General features: G+C 37.2%; 1 protein-coding gene across 1 annotated transcript in view; it reads left to right on the top strand.

Moving 5' to 3' along the window:
- NAV3 (neuron navigator 3) overlaps positions 1 to 24,390 on the top strand; it is a 256,522-nt gene that overhangs the window by 98,534 nt on the left and 133,598 nt on the right. The window contains exon 10 of the mRNA XM_077770208.1: positions 9,836 to 9,955. Within this exon, the coding sequence (XP_077626334.1) occupies positions 9,836 to 9,955 (120 nt within the window). The remainder of the gene's footprint in view (positions 1 to 9,835; positions 9,956 to 24,390) is intronic.

Here is a 24,390-nt window from a genome sequence, read left to right as displayed (position 1 = left end):
ATGAAGATTGACTCTTTTATTTATAAACAAGTAAAATGCTTATCCTGATAAAGAAAGCATATCTTGGGAGTAGTTTAAACCAGAAATCAGTGAACATTGACAATGTAATGTGTAAGTCATTTCAAAAGTTTCATACAGATAAAAACTGAGGCTAAGAGTTCAGAATAAGGAGAATGTGCTAAATACAGGCATGTAATAGAAAGAAAAGGAAATAGTTTAGTTATAGTCTCTGATTTATTCTTTTTATTTTTTATTTTTGTTTTAGAAAGAGAGAGAGAGAGCAAAGGAGGAGCAGAGGGAGAGAGAGAAAGAGGGAGGGAGGAAGACAGAGAGAGAGAGAGACAGAGAGAGAATGAATATATCAGTGAGAGAATATCTTAAGCATGCTCCAAGCTCAGCAGGAGCCCAAGGCAGGACTCGATCCCATGATCCTGAGATAATGACTCAAGCCAAAATCAAAAGTCTGATGCTCAAACCACTGAGGCATGCAGGTGCCCCTACATTCTCTCATTGAAATAGCTATAGGGGTGCCTAAGTGGCTCAGTCGGTTGAGCACCCAACTCTTGATTTTGGCTCAGGTCATGATCCCAGAGCCATGGGGTCACGCCCTGCTTGAGATTCTCTCTCTGTCTCCCTCTGCCCCTTTCTACTCTCTTGTGCACTCTTTATCTTTCTAAAAAATAAAAACAAATATCTATATAAAGAGGAGGGAACTGTAATAAGACAATATTTGTAAGAAAAGTATAAATATTGCAGAAAGAATGTCATTCAGTAAGCTTGACTAAAAAATTATTTTCAAAATCAAAGGGATACTTGGATTGAATGATATTCACTGACCCTTAAATTCATGGAATCTGAATACTTAATTTTGAGAGATAAGGACTATTGTGACCAGACCTCAATAACATTATACTAAGAAGTTTACACAGTGTACTTTAAGCAATAGAAAGCAGATTATAATAGTCACAGAATAGGGCCTGATAATGATTTCTGAAAGTCCCCTTTAGGGGAAATCTGCAAAATGGATTGAGGGGAGCAACTCTGATGGTAGGCTTCGAACACTACTGCAAAAGTCCACGTCCGAGTTCTCTAGTCCAGAAACATGAGAGTAGCCATGTCAACAGTGAAAGGATATGGGAGGTACCAGAGAGGAGAAACGTACAGAATTAATGATAGGCTTCTCCTGAGGGCTTCAGAGAGGCAGAGAATTCAGATACATTGCCCATTTTGTAAGCACAGAAGGTAGGAAATTATACCATTAAAGAAAATAGGCAGACAAACACTTTTTATTTTTGAGAAAGCAGAGGAGCTGCTGAGTGTAGAGTTTCCAGTATAGAGTTGGAGACAGTGTGGTATAAAAGTGTGTTGTTGAAAATGCAGAAGTAGTATTCTGGGTAGAGATAAGATGGGGGGTGTGGTCTCAGAGAGAAGAGAGCAGAACCTGTGGGAGACATGAGGACTCCTGGGGAGAGAATGGAGACACAGAAGAGGGATCTTCAGCTGCAGTACGCATGTGTGTACGTATCCGAAAACCATCTCTGAGTCCATCCTATGTGCCAGGCAGCATGTTGGGACTGTGTGTGCAGTGGTGAGCAATAGAGTCCCAATGCCATGTGACTTACAGGGTAGCGCACTGTTTTGTTTTTTTGTTTTCGTTTTTGTTTTTGTTTTGTTTTGTTATAACTGTTGTCAGGTTAGCTAACATACAATGTATATACAGTGTCCTCTTGGTTTCAGGGGTAGATTCTTATAATTCATTGCTTACATACAACATCCACCGCTTATCCCAACAAGTGCCCTCCTCAGTGCCCGTCACCCATTTTCCCCTCTCCTGTCCCCCACCGGCATCAATCCTGTTTGTTCTCTGTATTTAAGAGTCTCTTATGGGTTTGCCTCCCTCCCTCTCTGTTTGTAACTATTTTTTCCCCATGCTTCTCCCATGATCTTCTGTTAAGTTTCTCAAGTTCTACATATGAGTGAAAACATATGATACCTGTCTTTCTCTGACGTATTTCACTTAACGTAATACCCTCCAGTTCCATCCATGTTGTTGCAAATGGCAGGATTTCATTTGTTCTCATTGTCAAGTAGTATTCCATTGTATGTATGAACCACATTTTCGTTTTTAAAATATTTTTGTAGATGCTCATTTATTCAGTGAATGAATGTGTACTATATACACACATGTATGCGAGTGTGTATGTATACATTCTTAGATTAGTAGTTTTTCCTTCAGGTAATGTTTTTTAATTTTTTAAATGTTTTTATTTATTTCTGAGAGAGAGAGACAACATGAGCAGGGGAGGGTCAGAGAGAGAGGGAGACACAGAATCTGAAACAGGCTCCAGGCTCTGAGCTAGCTGTCAGCACAGAGCCCAACGCAGGGCTTGAACCCACGAACCGTGAGATCATGACCTGAGCTGAAGTTGAACGCTCAACCGACAGAGCCACACAGGCGCCCTGAGGTAATTTTTTTTTTTTTAAACAACCGAGTTCTGTATATAATAACACATATTACAGGCATACTTATACTCCAAAGCATTTTCTGTTTTCCAGGACCCTACCTGTATTAGTTAACAGTAACTTCTGTAAGCAAGAAATCTCAGAATCTTGTAAGTTAATACAGAGCTCATTTCTCCTCCATATAAAACCCTCCCTGATGTTTCTGACCTTTAGTTAGGAATGTATACCCTATGGTCTCTCAGAGAATAAGATGAATGGAAGTAATTCTGCTCCTGGCCCACCAGGTTTCCAATGTCACCCTGAGCATCGATATTCAACAGGCAGATGGAAAAAGAGAGGAAGAACTATGATGTGAGAATATTTCCTTTGTACGAGGTCTGAAAGTGGTGTCTATGACTTCTACCCACATTCCATTATCCAAAACGGCTGTGTCACCACATCCAGCTGTAAGGGAGGCCGGGAAATATGGGTCAGCCCTTGCCCGGGAAGGAGAGGAACTTGGTTGAGGAGAGCTAGCAAGATTCTGCTTCATTCACTCATGAGAAAAAAAAGTTATATCCATTGTCCTTCCTCCTTGTTTCATACTTCAGTGGAAACACTTCAGGCTTCCGTTCATTTCTGTTCCCTGTCAGTCTTTCAAATGAGTCTTGGATAGTTGTACAAATGGGCCCGTTTAAATATGCATCACTGGTCCACCTGTTTTATTTTTGTCATCAGTATTCAGTATATTAAAAATAAAAAAAGACTAACAATAACACAGATCCTGGGTGAAAACTTTCCCTGGTGATGTTGCCTTGTGTGGCATTACACATTTTGTCTTTCCCATGGCAGAGTACAGAACACAGAAATGTAAGGAATGACTCAGGCGTCTGTCCCCTGGGTGGAAGGTGACTAGACGTGATCGGCAGGTGACATGGCTGGTTTCAGCTCAAGCATGATTGAGGGGCCTTGTATGGAGGACACTTCATGGGGTGCTGCACTTAATTACTCACCAGGTCACACAGAACAATTTCTGACATCTCTAGGATGCAGCCTGATACCTCAGCCTAGAATTAAAAGGTGGGAAGATGAGAGGAGTAGAGACATCCCAGGAGAATTTTAATTTGATGATGTTTTAAGTAAGAAATAAGGGCATAGAAATTGTGCTACAATTCATGAAAACAGTTGAGTCACAAGGTTAATTTTCTGTTCTGTTTTAAAAGTATGTTTCACTGATTCAAGGGACAAAGAGCTCAAAAGACATAGTAAAGAATGAAGGTGTTTAATTTAGGACTTTTTTCCTCCTGTAATCACAAGGAATGTCATGAAGTGAGTGGGAATGGAGTTTCATTTCTTCATGTACCTTAAGTAGAACTCTGAAAACTAGTTAATCGGCATTCTGAGAATTCAAAATTTCCTGAAGCATGCAAAGACTTATCTCTTTCTTCTCTTTTTAAAATTACTTTAAACACTTGGGGAATGTGAATTTGCCAGTAATTAGGAATTAGTCAGAGAAAGCCTCTTGCTTATAATGAGTCCCTGAAAAAGTCTCCATTTATGAAGCAAAAAAGGGAACATATGGAAAATTGGGGAGAAAGCTACATTATTTCAATTGGGTAGAAATTGAAGTTATCTGCAGATGTCACAGTATAAATAGTTGGGCCAGAATATAACCTAAAATTCTACTTTAAGTCACATGCCCAAGCACAAAGTAATTTAATTCTGGGCAATTAACTTTGTAAAAAGGGAGGTGAATACTTTGATCCTTCTTTTCTCTGGATCTTCCTTCAATTCACACTTAGTAAACTTGGTGATATGAAGCATGCCTAACATTGGAAAGGGCAGGATTAAAAGCAATGAGTTGAAAGGGTTTACATGGCAAACCACAAATTCCTAATCCTAATGCTTCTATTAATTTCATATTCAAGATATGAGAGTTATGTTTAGTGAATGTGGAAATTCTAATGGAAAATAGCTGATTAGTATTAGCCGACACTTACATAGCACTTATTAAGTGCTAGACAATGTTCTATGCATTTTGCATATGTTAACTCACTTATGTCTCTCCATAACTCTAAGAAGGAAGCATATCATTCCTATCTCCATTTTACAGATGAAACAACTGAGGCCTGGATAGTTTAAATGGCTTTAGATAAAACTCAGAAAGTTTATTAATGAGCTCCTGGGAATTCCAAATTTCTTAAAGCATGCAATGCTGGACTTGAACCCAAGCAGTGTGGCTCCAGGCTGTACTCAACCACATACTGACCCTGTAAGATGGTCTACATGTCTGCATGTGCACATTTTTCTCCTAGACGTTGATTTTTTATAATAGAGCTTCACAGCAATCATTCATTATTAGTGTAGTTTTTTTTGTTTTTTTTAAGCTAGCGTATTTGATCTAGGGGACAATAGTTAACATAATATCTGTGCTCATCTAAAGGAAGATGCTGATCTGGAGTGCCTCTGAGGTTTAAAAAAGAGTCCCAAAACTTTAGATGCCTTGTGTGTTCGTGTCATTAAAAAATGGTTCATTTTAACAGTCACTGATTGGAATGTAAAAAACACGGAATTTTAGTAAGTTGTGGTACAAGTTACTGTTTTGAATCTTGCCAAATCCCCACAAAAACAGACAAAGCAACTAGACAGCAAAGCCAAAAATTCACAATTATTGTTTATACATACAAGATGATGACGGGGCGCCTGGGTATCTCAGTAGGTTAAGCGGCCGACTCTCAGTTTCAGCTCAGGTCATAATCTCACCATGCTGTGAGTTCCAGCCCCACATCAAGGTCTGTGCTGACAGCTCAGAGCCTGGAGTCTGCTTCAGATTCTGTCTCCCTCTCTCTCTGCCCCTCCCATATATATTCTCTCTCTCTCTCTCTCTCTCTGTCTTTCAAAAACAAATTTAAATTTTTTTTAAATTAAAAAACCAAAATCAATGACACAATGGTACACATGAAGATAGATGATTGCAGAAAGGTAATTTTGAGTGAAGAAAAGAAGTTGTAAAAGAGTACATGTAGTGTAACTCAATTTCTAGGAAGTTCAAATCCAGGAGATGCTAAACAATTTAGTTTTAGGGATACATGCCTATGTGACAAAAGTAAAAGTAAAGGAATGCTTACAACATCCACAACAGTAGATGTCTCTGGAAGGGAGATTAGGGGATGTCAGTGATAGGAGCTTGTATGGCCATTGAAGAAACTAGAAATGTCCTATTTCTGAACCTAGGTAGTAAGTGCATGAAAGTTAATATTATTTTTATTATTATTTGATAAGTAGTTTTATACCTTATATACCTGCAAAAATATATATTTCCCTCAAAGTTTTTTTTTTCCAAAAAGTATGAAATTGCTATGATGAATTGCATATCTTTCTATTCATTGAGAAGTAGGATTGAACAATATTAAAATATGAGATTTTTAGGGACACCTGGGTGGTTCAGTCAGTAAAGCATCTGACAGTTTTGGCTCAGGTCATGATCTCATGTTTTGTGAAATCCATGCAGAACCCACTTGGGATTCTCTCTCTCTCTCTCTCTCTCTCCCTCCCTCCCTCTCTCTGCCCCTTCTCTGCTCTCTCACTATTTCTCAAAATAAATAAATTTAGAAAGATAAGATTTTTACAAATTTTCTCTATTTCAGTGAATTACAGACATAATAAGAGTATAATGATACAGATTCACATATTTGAACAGACTCCATCTTATAATAGCTGGGGGTGCTGAGTGATGAGAGTCATATATCTATATTGTTGATTGGGTAGATGGTGTCTTTGCCTTTATACTACACACACAAAAGGAACATGAAGTTTAGTGGTGAAGATAATACACGGTCAGTTTATAGTGGATTTGAGGCACTTCTGAGACATCCAACTGTCCATGCCTTGGAAGCAGTTTAATACCTTATTTTAGAACAAGGTGGAATGATATGACCTAGCAATACTAATTGAGATAATAGACAGCTAAAGTAAATATGCCGTAAATATGCAAATTTGCCTATACAGAAAGAAGCAGGGTGGCAGTGGATGTGAAGAAGAATTACGAAATGCTTTGTGAGAACTAATTTTTATTCATGTGAATATTTTTTTTATTTTAAAAAATTTTAATGTGCATTTATTTTTGAGAGAGAGAGAGAGAGAGATGAGTGCAATCGGGGGATGGGGCAGAAGGAGACACAGAATCTGAAGCTCAGGCTCCAGGCTCTGAGTTGTCAGCATAAGGTCTGATGCGGGGCTCAGACCCATGAACTGTGAGATCATGACCTGAGCTGAAATCAGACACTTAACTGACTGAGCCACCTAGGTGCCATTCATAGCTTGTAAAATTTGAATGTGGCTAAAATTATTCTAATAGTTTCATATTTTGAGATAATTTATTTTTTGTCAGTAACCTTCATGTTTCTTTTGCAGTTTTTTCTGCTAATCTTCCCTGTGACTATTATCTCTTCTTAAACTCATTTCGCTGTCAGTTTTGAAGTTTAGATATAATGTTATTCAGAAATCATTTTCAAAATTTCACATTATTCTTTCTAAATGATTCCCTAATATTTATAGCTCCCCAGACTATAGCATAATTCTTCTAGAGGAACTATAAAATTCGTATTCTTTTACATTTTTAAATCCTCCGAAAAGACGGAAGAATTACCAAAAAAAAATTTGTATCAGGAATTTGTCTTATTTATATGATGCCTGTATGTTGTTTTTTAAATAACAAACCCATGGTTCTATTATGAAAATGCCCTACCAACATTCAAATGATAGAGTGTCTGTAGACAGAGGAATTAGAACTGATTAATTTTTGTTTCAATTACTACCTGTTGGAAACCTATTTGATATTATCTGGAAAATCGAAGGACCCAAGAAAAAGGAATATCCTTTAAAATACTTCCTGAAAAAAGATTTTCCTTAATTTATTGAAGTTTTAAACATGCTTCTTTTTTTCCTCTTGAAAATTAGTTTTCAAAGCAGTTGACTTTTGTCTATAGAACTTACTTTTCTGTAAGTATTGAATAATTGAAAGGTTATGTTTCTAATAGAAGTGATTTGTCATCTTATTTCTTGTTTCCATGTATCGCCATCACAGGTAACGTTACAGAGATCTGCTTTGATGCTTTCTTTTTACAATATGGAAGCGTTTTGAATTCAGCTGAACAAATGTTAAATATATTTGTTGATCCCAAATGGTATACAAAAATTTTTGCGAAACAATCTTGGAGATCAGAGATGAAGCAGCAGACCAATGAGACATACATGAAACATAACTTGTATGCATTGTTATAACTTCCTCCAGAAACTATGTTTACGGTTAGGCCTGTTGGTAAAACAGAGAAGAAAGAGTGTCTCCCTTATCTGAAGAGAAGATTTCTACTACCCTCAACTTTTTATTTATTTTTTTTTATTTTTGAGAGGGAGACAGTGTGCACACATGCATGCACACAAGAATGGGGGAGGGGGGTAGAGAGAATCTTAAAATCTTAAACAGGCTCCACACTCAATGCAGAGCCCGATAAGGAGCCTGATGTGGGCTTGATGCTGGCTCAGTTTCATGATGGTGAGATCATGACCTGAGCCAAAGTCAAGAGTTGGCTGTTTAACCAACTGAGCCACCCAGGTGCCCCTTCCCTCGAGCTTTTAAAACACAATTTCAAAAGGAGAGTAACTGAGAAAAATATTTGCCACCAAACACTTTTACCTTATTATCTATATTACCTTATAAGGATAATACAGAATGGCTTAGTGTTGTTTTGTGAATAAAATGCATATATTTCCTTTTCAAAATATGTGGGAGAGACTTTGTGAATCACAAGTTGCTATTAGTTATAGGGTTCTTATATTAAGAGCTTGGGGTATTCTTTCTTTAATTTTCTTAAAGTCTGTCTGCAGATTTTATTCTTCCCAAATTCAGAGGAAGAAATTGAGGCACAGGTTAAGAAACTTGTTCAAGGCCCTTCAGCTAGTAAGGGCAGAATTCACTAATCATGGAAGTAATTAGCCAGTCTCATAATCCTAGCTTTAGCTATTTGGTGAGTCTTCAATATGGCTGTGATTAAGTATGGTTTATTCCAAAAAGTGAAATCAACTTGAATTTTTTAAGAAAATTGGGAACACAGTTATAAAGAAGGATATGTCTGAGAACCCAAGGACAAGTTGAAACCACCTGGCCTAGTATCTGCTTCGTTTGGTGCATCTGTGCTGCTGTTTTTACTTTGCTGACCAGCTTTCTCTGTGGCACCTTACATCTTGTGGCAATAAATACATCTCCTGAGTTTTCATGATCGTCACCTGTGTTCACATAGAAAGACTGATGAGCTGTACTTCAGTCATAGTTCTCAAAAAAGAAAAATTTGATATAGCCCAGCATGAGGTAGGAGATTAAACAATGCATTCTAATCCTCCATAGCCAAGGAAGCAAGATGACCATTAGTAATGTGAGCATTTGAGTCTACCTTCTCTGTGCAATGGTGATGGTCCCATGATGACAACGAAGTATTTCTCAAAGATCTGAAGTGGGGCAGTGTGCCCCTTCAGATAGTAATACATGATGGTTAAGATCACTCCTAGATTTACTTATTAATTCTGATATGACTGGTTGAGTAACATGGTGTGATTTGTCTTTTCATGCTTAGTCATTTTCTTTATCTCTAATGTGGTGATAATGTTATTACATGTAAACTGTTCAGAACAGTTAATGACAGCATTTTAAGCATTTAGTGCATCTTGGCTATTATTTTATCATAGTGGCCAATTGGTAGTATACATTTTACATAGAAATAATCTGATTTTAAGTTTAGTAATATTACTTTACTCCTATGACCTTCAGTGCTTCAAAAATGAGGTGTACAAAATGATTGGCTGGGGCGCCTGGGTGGCTTAGTCGGTTAAGCGTCCGACTTTCGCTTAGGTCATGATCTTGCGGTTCGTGGGTTCGGGCCCCGCGTCGGGCTCTGTGCTGACTGCCAGCTCAGAGCCTGGAGCTTGTTTCAGTCTGTGACTCCCTCTCTCTCTGACCCTCCCCTGCTCGCGCTGTCTCTCTCTCTCTTTCTCTCCTAGAAATAAATAAAAAACATTAAAAAAATTTCAAAATGAAATGGTCTTGTTCTTATTTTGCTAAGAGTTATTTTATCTACAAGTTTGTTTAAATTTTTGATAACCAAGGGTAAAAAAATGAAGGTTTTACATAGGCTAGTTATATGTTGTAGTAAGATTGATTTCCTAATAAACTTGAAAAGATGCTCTAACTTTCCCTGGTGAGTAAAATGTTAATATAAAAAAAACTGTGATAAGGATACATTTGCATAATTATTGAAAATTGTGAATACTTTTTATTCAGCTAAATTATACAGATGAGATCATTTAATTTTCTGTTGATTAATTACACATTTATTTTCAGGTACATGACAGATGGAGGGCTCAACCTATATACCAGAAGTCTGAACCGAATACCAGACACCACAACTTCCAGGGATGTCAGCCAAAGAGGGGTTCACGATGTGACGGTGGATGCAGACAGGTAATGCTATCAGTATATGTGATGGTGAGAAGTGCATAAAGCAATTTCCTAAGTGAAATCCTAGAAGTTTTAGAGTATAAATGAAGGGACTTCTTATATTTATACAATAGTCATTTTGGAATATTTTTAAAACTTCAGTGGCATTTCTTACAAGACTTGTTTGGCCCTATCTACTGAAAACAATTGCACTGGTGAGACTATTTAACAAATTTCAGTTTACATGGTGGCAAATTTTAATGTCTGTAAAGGCAAAATTGTAAACATAGATTTATGTTTTCTAGTTGAAAAGAACCCTGACTAATAAGTTCCTTTCAGTTTTGATGTTCTCAGATTTACCTGGAGGCTAATGGTATAAAGATTAAAACGTAATTCAAATTATCAGGTACAATAAACGTGATGCTTTTCTTGAGGAGATTGTTGAAAGCACACAGGCCTTGCTTTAGGCTAATTTCTGTTTTGTAATTGTTTCAGATTGTTTAAAGATGTGTGTGTGTACATACATGTGTGCTTGATGCATATGTTAGTTATTATTTTGCTGGAAGTTGTTTTGTCAATATGATCAGAATCACTGCTGTTAGAGAATATTGTTCTTGTAAAATAATATTGTAACCCATACTTCTGACCTGATTTTGCCCTCTCTTCATTCAGAATTTTGACTTTACTCATCCAGAAGGGATTGCCCTTTCCAAAACTACGATATATCCATGCCTAGAGTGGTTCTTTACTAAAGTCGGCATTTGTGAAGAAGACAAAGGGTTGTGACTTAATGTATCTGCATTCTGAAATAAGAACTGTGTACAATTCATTATGCATTTCAACATAGCCAACTCCAAGGATTAGATTCTGATNACCGAGCTGAGGCAAGGAAGGGATTTGGGTGTCTAAATACTCTTTAAATAGATATTCACTTGCTCCTTCTGTTTTTAATCCTACCCTCACACTCATTTTCAGAAATACCACCAATTCTTAAATATTTGGGGTTTTCTCCGGGTTAAGTAGGCTTCTTCTCAGCCTACTTACCATGTGTTCGGAAAGCTGCTTTCTCATATCTAGGTGAGGGTGAGGGTATGTGCCTGGTATCCTGGAGTTCAGGGAACTGTCCAGGGATTACAGCTAGTGTTAGGCTGGAGGTTAAGAGTTAGGTGTTCGGATATGTGCCTGGCATCCGTAGATCAGAGACCTCTCCAGAAGATAAAACCCCAGACTTCTGCTGGGGTGAGAATAGACATGGCAGCCATTTACCCAGCTGAGGCAAGGAGAAGATGTGAGGCTCTGAATATGCTTGAAATAATGCTATTGATATTTTAACTCCTGTGGGCTAAAGCACAGTTTCCACTAGGATGTGTATATCCTAGTCTCCTAGTCTGCATACCAGCTGTGTGTGAGAGAAGCACATGGTTACAAAAGGAGTATGAACAATGCTATTTCCCCACCCCCAACTTGAACTCCTCAACCATTCCCCCTTGCGGACTCCTTCAACCACCCTGGACTTCTTTCTGCCTTTGAATTGATGCTTCCTCCGCCTGGAATGCCCTTTTCTACATTCTCTGCATTGTTTTCTCCATCATAACATTTCAGTTCATCTTTATGTTTCTTCTCAGAAAGATGATTCCACAGAGGCTAAGATACATTTGATTTCCAGTCACTTTCTTACCCATTACCTTATATTATTGTCTTCAGTGTACACATCCCTTCTTTATATCATACTTTGTTGCTTGTGTGTTTGTCTTATATCTTCCCCATTACAGTGTAAGTGCATGAATGCAGAAATGTTGTCATATCCATTACATTTTGAACCTTTAACAAATGCTATAGAGTGAATGAACAAAAGAATGAATGTAAGCTATATATTCATATAGGCTAGCAATAGAGTCCAGCTAGGAAGAGAGGCAAATGAGGCCAGGAAAGAGCCAACATACTGCAAAGATATCATGTAAGAGAGGGAATGGGTTATGTGGAAAATAGGAAGCAGTGATTTAAGGGGGAAAAATCCATAGTGTGGACTACATGTGGAGACTAATGACCTATACATTCTTAGCAGACAGTGGAGAATATCAAAGGAGGGGAAAAGTCTGTTGGTCTTTAGGAAATGATGGGGCACCTGGGTGGCTCAGTCAGTTAAGTGTCCAACTTTGGCTCAGGTCCTGATCTCACCATTCACGAGTTCGAGCTGACAGCTCAGAGCCTGGACCCTTTTCAGATTCTGCATCTCTCTCTCTCTCTCTGCCCTTCCCCTGCCTGGTGCTCTGTGAGTCTCTCTGAAAAATAAATAAGCATTAAAAAAAAAAAAAAAGGAAATGAGATGTCGCAGCAGAATTTAGGAATCATCACAAAGGTGCCTTATTTTGGAGACAGTTGAGATAACTCTCTTACTCCTTTAAGAATCTGATTGGAGCCTTTCTGAGGAGCCTCAGAGCAACAGGAACCCAGGTGTGTGTCTCATGAATGTGGGCCTGCGTGAAAGCAGTGGTTCTTAAAGTGTGGTAACTGCATCAGCAGCACTTGGGAACTTGATAGAAATGCAGATCAGCTCTATCCTAGATTTCCTGAGTGAGAAGCTGTGGGGTAGGCCAGCAATGTGAGCTGCAGCAGGCCCTCTGGGAGATTCTTATGTGTGCTCAGGTTAGCCAATCAGTATCCTAACGTGAACAAGCAGACAGAGGTTTAGGAAAATACAAACCCTTAACATAAACATTTAAGAATAAAAAAATGGCATATTGAAGTTTTTGTTCACTTTATTAGCTGTGCTCTGTCAAGGGAAAGACAACATAAAAATAACGATGGCACTAATCTTTAAATTAGATCAAATAATGACATGTTGCCCCTAAAATAAATTGTCTCCATTGGTTAGATTTGGCTTCTGAGAATTGTATAAGAGGTTTCTGAAAGAATTGTGTAATTTAAGGAATACAAAAACCACTTTAATCACTTGCTTATATTAAATACCAATGAAGTCATAAGCAAAATCCTGCTGTCAGCAGAGATAGAAATTTGTCTTTTATTATAGACAAGTCTGAAGCTCCTTTAAAATCCTATCTTCTGGAAGTGAGTCAGGAAGTATATAACTGTAAAAATGTAAGGGCTCCTGGGTGGTTCAGTAGGTTGAGTGTCCAGCTCTTGGTTTTGGCTCAGGTTATGGTCCCAGGTTGTGGGATGGAGCCCCATGTTGGGCTCCATGGTCAACATGGAACCTGCTCAGGATTCTCTCTTTCTCTCTCTCCCTCACCCACTCCCTCTGACCCTCTTCCTTGCTTGCACTAAATAAATAAATGAGTATTATACTTGTGTAAGTCCCTCTGTGGCACTAAACGAACAAACAAATAATATTATAGTTGTGTAAGTCTTACTGTTAATTTAAAAATCTTCTTGTACAGGATGTTGTTTCATAAAGCTTTCTTAATTATTATATCCATTTCAAATAGGATAGGCAAGAATAGCTATAAGGTGATACCTCTTTGCTCAGTTTTACTCAAAAAAGATAGTGAGAAATCCTGTACTTCAAAATAAAAACTGCTTATTAGCTTTTTTTAACTCAGTGCTCCCCAAAAGCATTTCCTATTAGTCACTGACTCCCCCACTTTTTCCTCTATAACAGTTTATTTATGTGATGTTTTAAGAAATATAATTTTGATTAATGCCTTCATTTAGTGGGCAGAATAGTATAAGGGCTTGGATCTTTTACCTCCTGTATTTATAGTTTCCCAGCTATCTTCATCAAGGTTCTTTTAAATAATATGGAAAATATTAGTGTTTGGTTCATTTTAGTAAGTTGGTAAATGTAAGGCTTGCAATAACTCACTGATAAAAACGCTTAAGAGCAAAAATAAACCTAGAAGTCAATTTTTCATATTTCTTAGATTTATATTTATATTTCATGTTTCTTAATTTTTATATCAATGAAATGCAATTACATAAGAGCATAGTAGCCAACTGCCTAGGATAGCAATGGATTTGAATTGCTTGTGTTTTTTAAGTGAAGGTTATAAGGTTTCCCTTTGATCAACATCGGTTAAAATCTATTGGACCATAGACAACAGCTCAACTCTTCTTCCCGACAATTGAAATGGCCCCAAAGTGAAGAGGAGGGCTTTGAACAGACAACTGTGGTATATTTTAAGTATTTTATTACTCAGAGATATTGCAGTCCCTTCATTTTCCATATCGATCCAAAACCAACCCCATTTATTTACTATGATGATGAAAAAAAGATTACAGAATGGAACTAATCTTTGTAGAAATGTTGAAGATGCTCTGGGAACTTCATGAATAAACTCACAATGGACAATTAAAATGTGTGGGCTTTATCCATTTGACTCTGGTTATAATGAAGTCAATTCTCATTCATGTACACTTATACAATTGGATTGTACTATATTTAAAAGGCAATTTGAGGGGAAAGGTGGGGGATGGTTGTTGTTTTGGTTTTTATCAACTTCTTTTACTGTCCGGACACTACCTCCTCTGCTAGCATTAACAAATATTTGATTAGTAAATGTATAATTCCCTCCTAAATGCATGACGGCACAATGGCACCTTGGGTAAAAACAAAACAAGATAATAAAGTTGAAAGACCCTGAGCTTAATGCTCAATGTAATGTAAGCAAAAAATAAAATGATAATAAAATTATTAAGTTGTAATAGATGTATATACAAAGTACTTAGAAGCACCCCAAAGGGAAGTAGTTATTCCTACCTGGGAGAATAAGGAAAAACTTCAAAAAGTAGTATGATTTAAATGGGACAAATGACTTTTTGGCATATGGCCTAGGAAAAAGCTAAAGGAATGTGGGGCGGGAGAGCATAGAAGCATAGAAAAGTTCAGTTTAAGGGCATGTTGCAGAAAAGCAGAAGTGGGCCATTGTTAAAGCAATTGTAAGGAACTCAGGTAATAGGGGAAAGAGACCTTAGTATACAATTGAGCTCAGTTCTGAATACAATAAGAACAAGTGGGGATTCATAGCCAACAAGCAGAATGGGGGTGGGGGGTCAGTGAATGGAAAATTACTAAGAGGAGACATCAAGGGTAGGGGAATGTTTATTAAGCCCACTGAGGATCCCTGCTGAAGAGAGGCCAAGGTGATCAGATCCTGATTGTGGGAGGTGAAGACTACAGCCAGATATCACAGGTGAGGACTATTGCTCAAATACCAAGGGCAGAGGATTCTCTCCAAAATGCCCTAGCAGGCAGTATTCTTGCCAAAACTGGGATATGGAGGCCCAACAGTGGGTCAAAGTCAAGGCCTAGTCGCAAGAAGAGACCTCACAGGAGATTGACTAAAGTTTAGTCAAAAAGAGTCTTTGTCAGACCCATTTAATGATGTGCACTTGGCAAAGGACCTGGAGGAACTATAAGTGATAAGGGGCTATTTTACTATTTTAATTCATTTTCTTCTTAAATTTCAAATCAAGAGCATATGTTATCCCTATTGTATTTTAAAAAGAACTCCCCACAGCAATTAGTGAATAGAGAAGGTACAGAGACAGACTGCTCAGGAAGTGACTGCAAGAGTCCAGTGAAAGAAGATGAGCTCCCAGCTGGAAAGCCAGAATGGGGGCACCATTTCTTTTTGTTTTATATTATTTATTTATATTTAAAGAGAAAGTGTGAGTGGAGGAGGGGCAGAGAGAGAGGAAGACAGAATCCCAAGCAGCCTCTGCACTGACAGTACAGAGCCTGATGTGGGGCTCGAACTCATGAACCTGAGAGCATGACCTGAGCCAAAGTCAGACATTAAACCAACTGAGCCACCCAGGTGCCCAGGGGCACTATTTCTAAAGGAACATGTGTTTGGTCTGTAGATATTTCTCTGCTCGTGTACAAAATATACCAAATGGGTGCCTTAAACAACAGATACATGATATTACACAGTTCTGAAGGTTACACATCCATGGTTACAGTGCTGCAAAAGTCATTATCTGTTGAGAGCTTTCTTCCTGGTTTGACCACCTTCTCACTCTGTCCTAATACCGCCTTTCCCCTGTGCTCCCTCAGGGAGAAAGAGGAAGATCGCTCATGTCTTTCTTGTTCTACAAGGACACCAATTCTATCAGAGTAGGGCCCTACCATTATGACCTCATTTAACCTTAATTAGCTCTGTGAAGGCCCTATCTCAAATATAGTCACATTGATGATTAGCTTCAACATTGGAATTTGGCGGGAATGGGGCACAATTAAATTTATAACACTGTATAACTCCTGGGTGGTTATACCCTTGGAGATATAGGTTAGTCTCTATAAATGCTGGATTAAAATACCGACTCTATATAGTATGTCTGTTATTAACCTCAGATCCCTCAGGGATCGGGATGAGCACATGAAATGAATGAGAAGGGATATGTTCAATGTGATCAATCTGAAGCAAATAGGCACCCTTAGCTCTAGAGGTTGCTGCCTGTGGAAATGCAGAAATGTGGAAAAGGGGGGCTAAATACTGCCAAGCCATTTGATTTTTCAAGTAAAGTCAGACTCTGGACCTTAGTCAGAAGCCTCCCAATATTTAAATATTTGTAACGGTCTTAATAGGTCTGTAAGATAAATAGATAAAGGTAAACATTTTCTTCAATGGCAGATAATGTAGGAAACTGCAGAGAAGCTTATGTAAGCAAGAGACAGTGAACATTCTCATGTATAGTCATGTAAACTCCTAGTGCCTTAAGTTTCCCACAGAGATACGCTTTTGATGATATTCACCAGTCATTAGAAGCCAGCCTACCAGATGCAAGTAATGGAAGCAAACCTATTTGAGTACATTTCCAAGTTTATAATGCAAGACAGGACAACCTCAGGTCAGTTTCCCAGCCATAGCATCCCTCCGTGGAGCTGGTCTGAGGCTTATTATGGTGATAACTAATTAATTTTGTTTAAACCATTATGTGAATTAGCACTGTGCAGGCTAAGAGCACATTTGTATCTGCGGTGTGGAGTGGGAAAACAAACCATGAGAATGAGCCCTTGACATTTAAAGAGTGAATAAAGGGAGAGTAACCATTGAAGAGAGGGAGAGAAAATAGCTCCAACACAAAGTTGAAAAACAAATAAGGCTATCTGATTTTTTTGAAATGGTAGAGGAAATGAGCAACAATGTCAAATTCTAGGACAAGTGAAGTTAATTAGAGAAGGGTTTATGCGAAAGAATAAAATAAAATAGCATGAAGCTTAACAATTGAGAGGTACAACTTTCCTGGATGATTGAACAAGGTATAGACAATAGACTGAGTCACTCAAGTAGGATGGTCATAGAAGTCAAAATTTGGTTATTAAGATGGATTATCCATGTGACCATCAAGTCAATATAATGACAGAATGAGTCTCAAAAGAGAGAAAGATAAATCTCCAGGTAACAAACTCTTTTTGGAAAATGAACAAAATTCCATGTATTATAATGACAAAGATCTCATTCTCCGTGTCCGTTTTGGATCATCTATGACATTATTACCTAAAGTATCTTCTTAAATACAGTGATTGCTATTTTCATTTGTAAAGTAACCAATTTATCTATTCACATTTTTACTGATTTTTGATTGTTGAATCATGAGCTTTTGAAAATTAAAAGCATAATACATCACAGAAATTACTTTTGTAATATACTCACTGACAGATTGGTTTGATTTGTTACCCTACAGTCGTACACTGAAATCATGGTGATGAAAGAGTTTACCAAAGGCATTAAGGGACTGTCATGATTTTACATGGCTCTCAGTTTATCTGTCATTATAACTCAATATGTTAAGGGAAGCCTAGGACGAAACATCTAGTCATACTAAATCGCTTGTTGTGGGCAGTCAGGGACTTTTCCCTCTACCCACTTAGGTTTAGAGTTTGGGGACTGTGAAATTACAGTGACAAAAGGAGACTGTCAAGAAAAAAGACAAACTTTTATTCACCTATGTATGTGAGAATTGAGAAAATGTGACTCGCAGAGAAAATTAGAATTTGGAACTAAGTACCATCTATTTTCCCCCCAGTTTATTGAAAAATAATTGACATACATTGTTGTGTATGATTAAGGCATCCAGCCTGACAGTTTGGTTTGCATGCATTGTAAAGTGTTAACCACAGTAGGGTCAACTAATATCCATCTTCTCATATTGTCCTTATGATAGGATTCAGTCTTCTCTGGTTACAGAACTCCCAGGGAGGGGGCTTATGCCAGTTGAATTATTTTGCAGAGGCTATACTTTTAGGCAATAAGGAAAGTTCAGAAGAAAAAAAAAAAAACCTCTTCACAGTGGTATATTCTGGATCCCTTTGCCCTAAATCTACAGTTGTTATCAATGTGCAGAATACTGCACTGCCTTTACAAAGAGAGCCATGCAAATTCTCACAAAATCATGTAAGGAGTCATTTCTATGGATGGGAGGTATTTGATATTTCCGCACCTTCTTCAAATAGGAGAAGTGAAGGCAACAGAGATTTCTCCTAAGCCATCAGGCAAATATCTCTAGGGGTCAGATTCATGATGCTTGTCGCTAGTGTGTGTACATTCTAATAATTCATTCTATTCTGTGTTGATTTGTCCTAGCATAATCACAGAATCAGTACAGTCCCATATCTTAAGTATTTCCTTCATTAGCTTACTGGCTTTGTGTTGTAATTAAAAGCAAACACAAAAAAGATTAATAGGCTGAGATGGAAATAGATAAAGTAAATATAATTATTTCACTTCATAATCAAATGGTCTGCCTTTTTTTGTTCTTGTTTCTTTACTCTTAAGTAGAAAGAGACCAGTGCAAAATATTAGAGAAGCAGAAAAAGACTGATGTGCCTTTTCAACTTCCCTTTGACACTCTTCTCAGCTTTGCATACTTAAGAACTGCTGCTGAACATCTTTTCTGGGTTCCAATTCTCAGAGTTAACTGACCTCATTGTGAATAATCTTATAGACTTCCAGTACGTTTAAGTAATACCCCTCATAGAATTAATTCACACCAGAAACACTATTGAGAACCTACCTTCTACCAAGCACTGTGTTCAATCCCAGGGAACCCTGTATTCAAGGGAATTAGAATTCAAATTATTCAAGTTTAAAAAGCCATTGAGATCAAAAGGATACTTGGACAATCTAACTAGCCCAAGCTGTAAATATTTTTGTTTGGGATACTGTTTAATGTTTTCCAAAAGATGCATACAGGTGGCTTTAAGCTCTACCACCTCTTTGAAAGCTCTACCACCTCCTGACATTATTAAACTTGGCCTAAGCTAAACTTTACTATTATAGAAGAGGTGGTCCTCAGTAGTCTTATATATGCAGTAGTTTTACCTTATCTCCTTCCAAAAAAATTTATTAATAATCTTATGAAGATGGTAATGAAAAAAAAAAGGAGAGTCAAGGTTATTATAATAAAAATTAGTTGTAGTAGCTTTCAGCATTGGGGGCTAGTTATGTGCAGCCATCAGACCATATTACTTAAATACATTGTTACATTTTATTTTTACAACAGCCCTATGAAGTGGTGTGTGTGTGTGTGTGTGTGTGTGTGTGTGTGTGTGTTTTCTGCCACTTTATGAGGCAAAGAGTTCTTAGGTTAATAAACTTGCCTGCAGACACTTTGTTAATTAACTGTAATGGTAAGATTTGAATCCAGTTCCTGTGCTCTTACTATTATTTGTAACATCACTAATTTAGATAAAAGGTTTTTTTTAAATATTTTAATGTTTATTTATTTTTGAGAGTGGGAAAGAATAATCTGGTGAGGGAGACATAGAATCTGAAGCAGGCTCCAGACTCTGAGCATCAGCACAGGAGCCTGATGCGGGGCTGAACTCACGAATCTCTAGACCATGACCTGAGCTGAAGCCGCACACTGAACTGACTGAGACACCCAGGTGCAGCTAGATAAAAAGTTTGTTTACTATGCCTGCATATACATTGTCTGATTTTGTAAATTATTTTATTTTTCCCTTTGGTCTAAACATATCTGTAAAATATTAACAGGTTTATTTTCTTTTCCATTTCACAAGTGTTGGTACGTTCCTTCAGTATATAATCCTATTCTGTTTTACTGCAGATTTTTGATAAACCTAAAAACAAAACTGACAGAACAATATTTTCACTAGTGTTAGAGCTTCTAGAATGCTGGCCAGTCTGTAAATATGAATAAAGCAATTTAGCAGTTTTGTTTTTTTTATATATATGTATATTGAAAAGAACAATTGAAATATCTATTTCTAACAGGCTCAAGGAAACATTAGAAAAATAGAAAAGGGAGAATTATGTTCAGCTTATATGTAGAAAAATATTAAAAAGAGTAGTTATATGAAGGGAAAAGCAAGGCGGGCCTTTTATAGGACATGATTTCTTTTTCACAAAAAGCAATAAAATAGGAGAGACTATATCAGCTAATTTCATTGTTTAATTTGATTTAAGAAGTTGCATCTATACATGAATCATTTGTGGGTTTGTTTTTTTTTTCTCCCCTGCAAGAGCTAGGAATGAATTCTTTTTTTAATAGGCCAACTAATGGAGTGAGAAATTCAAGTTGGGATCATTACATTGAGGGCTTCCGGCTGGCAGCTGATAAATTCTGCATCTTCCTCACTCCAGCTGTATAGAGTGGGCGGCATGGACTTGTTTAATAGTCATATGTGCTCCCCTGTTATTCTTTTTCCTTGCTTGACTTAATTTGTGTTTGAAATGGTTAAAGTTATTTGCAGTGAGCTGTGGTTTTTTAAGCATTAACAGAGCTTCCATATGTTTTTTTCAGATAAGTTGCAAATGAAAGTGTTTTCATTACAAATTAGTGCTTATTTTCTGAATTAAATCGTTATTTTGTTATTATAAGACATTTCTGTGATTATTGAGGAAAAGCACAGAATACATATAAGCCTAAAGAAGAATCTAAAAATAATCCATTACCCTCCCATCCACAAACAACTAAGAATATTGCCTTGACATATTTCTTCCCAGGCATGTTCATCGTCTCCATTTACGTAGTTTGGGTTTTACCGTCTATACGATATATTATCCTGCTTGCTTAACTTACATAGTAAACAATACATAGAGTATTAAATATTATTTTAAATTATGACTTGTAGTGATTGTATGTTCTTCTATCATATGGAATGAATTCTATCTAAGGAGTATGTGTGAACTCCTTAGATTTAAGACATATATCGAATTTCTGGTTTAATTTGCAAAGTCATGAGCAGAATCTTAGCTATCTGGTTGTATGTTTATATCTGTGTATTTTTTTCTAAAAAGATTGAATTTTGAATTTATAGAAGATCCCTAGGATGTATACATGTGTCTGTTTGTGTATATGTACATGTGTGAATGTGTGTATGTGTGTGTGTGTTCACACACATATGTACATTTAGAATTTTATTTTCTTTTTCTGTCTATATCTCATTCCTTAAGAGTATATACATTATTTTCATTTTAAATATTTTTAAATTTAATGTATATGTTTAAGGTTTTATACACTCTTAGGATTCATGAGTTTGTTTTAAATTTAAAATATTTTGTCAGCAGGGGAGCCTGTGTGGCTCAGTTGGTTAAGCGTCCAACTTTAGCTCAGGTCATGATCTCAGGTCTCGTGGGCTTGAGTTCTACATTGGGCTCTGCACTGAAAACCAGGAGACTGGTGCCTGCTTCTAATTCTGTGTCTCCCTCTCTCTCTGCCCCTCCCCCACTCATGCTGTCTCTCTCTACACATTGAAAAAATTAAAAAATAAATAAATAAAAATGAGAAATATTTTAAAAAATATTTTGTCAGCCAGATTTTGCTGCTGACAAAATAGAAGGTAAACACTGTTGACTGAAACTGTGCTTCTTCTCCAAATTTAATTAAACATCTTATTTATTTATTTTAAAATATAATTTATTGTCAAGTTGCCTACCATACAGTGTATACGGGGAGGGGGGTATACACTGGTTATGGGGATAGATTCCCATGATTCATGGCTTACTTATAACACACAGTGCTCATCCCAACAAGCACCCTCCTCAGTGTGCATCACTCATTTTCCCCTCTCCTCCGCCCTTATCAACCCTCAGTTTGTTCTTTGTATTTAAGAGTCGCAACTTAATTAAGTATTGGGAGGTACTTTATTTGTTACAGAAAACCTTATTATTTGTTTCTCTAACAGTAAATTCTACTGTGATCCCAGATAGTTTGTACCAGCCATCTCTACCTGATAACCCAGGCATGTACTAGATAAAATTAAAAATAATTTGGGTCAAGTGAAATAAAATAAATAAGTGGATTTAAAAATGATATTAATATATAGTTTTATTTTAAAGTCTTTTCCAGCTTCAATTAGACTCAGTCATTTCATTGTCCCCTGACCTTTCTAAGCCAACTTGATTAACTGATGGCTAGAACAGGTTGTTTGTAATGAAAACCAATAGAAATGCTGTTCTGATTCCAGTTAACCACTAAACTTTTAGAATAGGTTGATGCTGTTGATTTTACAGAAGGAATATTTTCATATTCATATACCATGCCCACCCCAATGCTACTAAAGACTCTCCAAATAGTTTAGTGAAAAGATTTTCTTAAATGTATAAAGCCATAAGGGCCAGAATAGAGGGTAACAATAGCAAAAAAAAAAAAAAAAAAAAAAAAAAAAAAAGCTTTGAAAGTGGCAAAACAGAGGGAGAATGATGACTGATTTAGCAGTCCCAGGAAAGCACTGAGCACACTGTGGAACACTGTGGGTAAAGTCAAGAAGCGTAGGCATGCCAAAAGGCTTAGGAATTTTAAGATTAGTTACCTTGGGGTTTAAGAATACATTTGAAGTAAAAATGGAAGGAATTGTATTAAAACATTTTTAAGAAATAATCAGATCCCCAGATTCCCAACCCAACTCATGAATAACTGGGTAACTGCTCCTTTTCAAATAGCAATAGTTGAGATTTTTCTCTGGAGAGGAAAATATGGAATCTTGATGGGATACAGGGTACTATTGAGGGCTGACCACAGTGTAATTAAATAAAGTTTGTATGATAAACATAGAGATTTTCCATCTTTCCCCCTTACTTAGCCCTATAATCACGGCTACCAGGTGTAAGTCCATTCGATCAGGACCGTCATGTACCCTCTGCTTTTGCCATTATCTACCATGTACTTACCATAAGTCTTTAAATAAGTGTATACATTTTGAGAAAATATAGTATTGTGAGACAGAAATTAGCGTAACTGAGGGGCTCCTGGATGGCTCAGTCGGTTGAGTGACTGATCAAGGCTCAGGCCATTATCTCAAGGTTCATGAGTTTGAGCCTCATGTCCATTTCTGTGCTGACAGCTGGGAGCCTGGAGCCTGCTTTGGATTCTGTGTCTCCCTCTCCCTCTCTCTCTGCCCCTCTCTTGCTCTCTCGCTTTCTCTCTCTCTCACTCTCTTTCTCTCTCTCTCTCTCTCTCTGTCTCTCTCAAAAATAAACTTAAAAAAAAAAATTTAAATCCTACCAAAACTGGTTTAAGAAAAAAAAAATCATTGTTCCCATAACTAAAATTTTTATAAGTCGTTCTGAATTTAGATGTAGCTGAATATAGGATCCAGTTTTATTTATTGCCTTGACTGTGGTATTTTGCATGGGTAGGACTAATGCCCCTCTCATAAAGGCAGCTTATTCTCAGTCCCTACATAATTCAAGGTTCAAATCCAATGGGGAGGAAAGCATGCTTTTGCCAGATTCGTGGGAGTTACAAGGATTAGACAGGTTATCATATGTACATTCTTGAGCGAATCAACACAGTCAAAGAAGCACATTAATTGCCTAAGTCTTCACTTACATCTTAACATGCTTACTCTATACAATTACCAGTGTACCCTTTTTCTCTCTCCCTTCTGTTTCAAACCTGGGCATCCTGGCTTCTGTTCATAGCTTTACTTGGCCTCATGCCTTTCCTGGCCTCACAGGTTACAATTTGAAAATATCAAACTCTTGGGGGGCCTGGGTGGTTCATTCTGTTAAGCATCCATCTTTGGTTCAAATCATGATCTCACAGTTCATGGGTTCGAGCTCTGTGCTGAGCTCTGTACTGACAGCTCAGAGCCTGGAGCCAGCTTCGGATTCTATGTCTCCCCCCTTCTCTGCCCCTCCCCTGCTCACACTCTGTCTCTCAAAAATAAGTAAACATTAAAAAAATAAATAAAAAAGAAAATATCAAACTGTTTATTGTCTCCCCGCACCAAGTCTGCTGTTTGATGCCTTTGCTTAGACCTGGAATCCCATATTCAACCTGGAATACTCATTCTGTTTTCCTTCATAATTCTTACTTCTTCTGCAAGATTCACTTCAGGTGTTGTCTCCTCTGTGAGCTGCCCTCAAAACCTTGGTAGGTTCTGTGCACTATCCTAGTGCAGTAGCTGTACTTCCATTTTATATTACTTATTTTTACTATATTAAAATTTATATAATATAAATTTTATTATATTATATAAAATTACTATAAAATTTATATTATATAAATTTTATTATATTACTGTATTA

This window comes from Crocuta crocuta, unplaced genomic scaffold (assembly GCF_008692635.1).
Source record: "Crocuta crocuta isolate KB4526 unplaced genomic scaffold, BGI_CrCroc_1.0 scaffold317, whole genome shotgun sequence".
Taxonomy (NCBI): Eukaryota; Metazoa; Chordata; class Mammalia; order Carnivora; family Hyaenidae; genus Crocuta; species Crocuta crocuta.
Note: the sequence above shows the minus strand (reverse complement) of the source record. Positions and strands in the feature narration are given on the sequence as shown.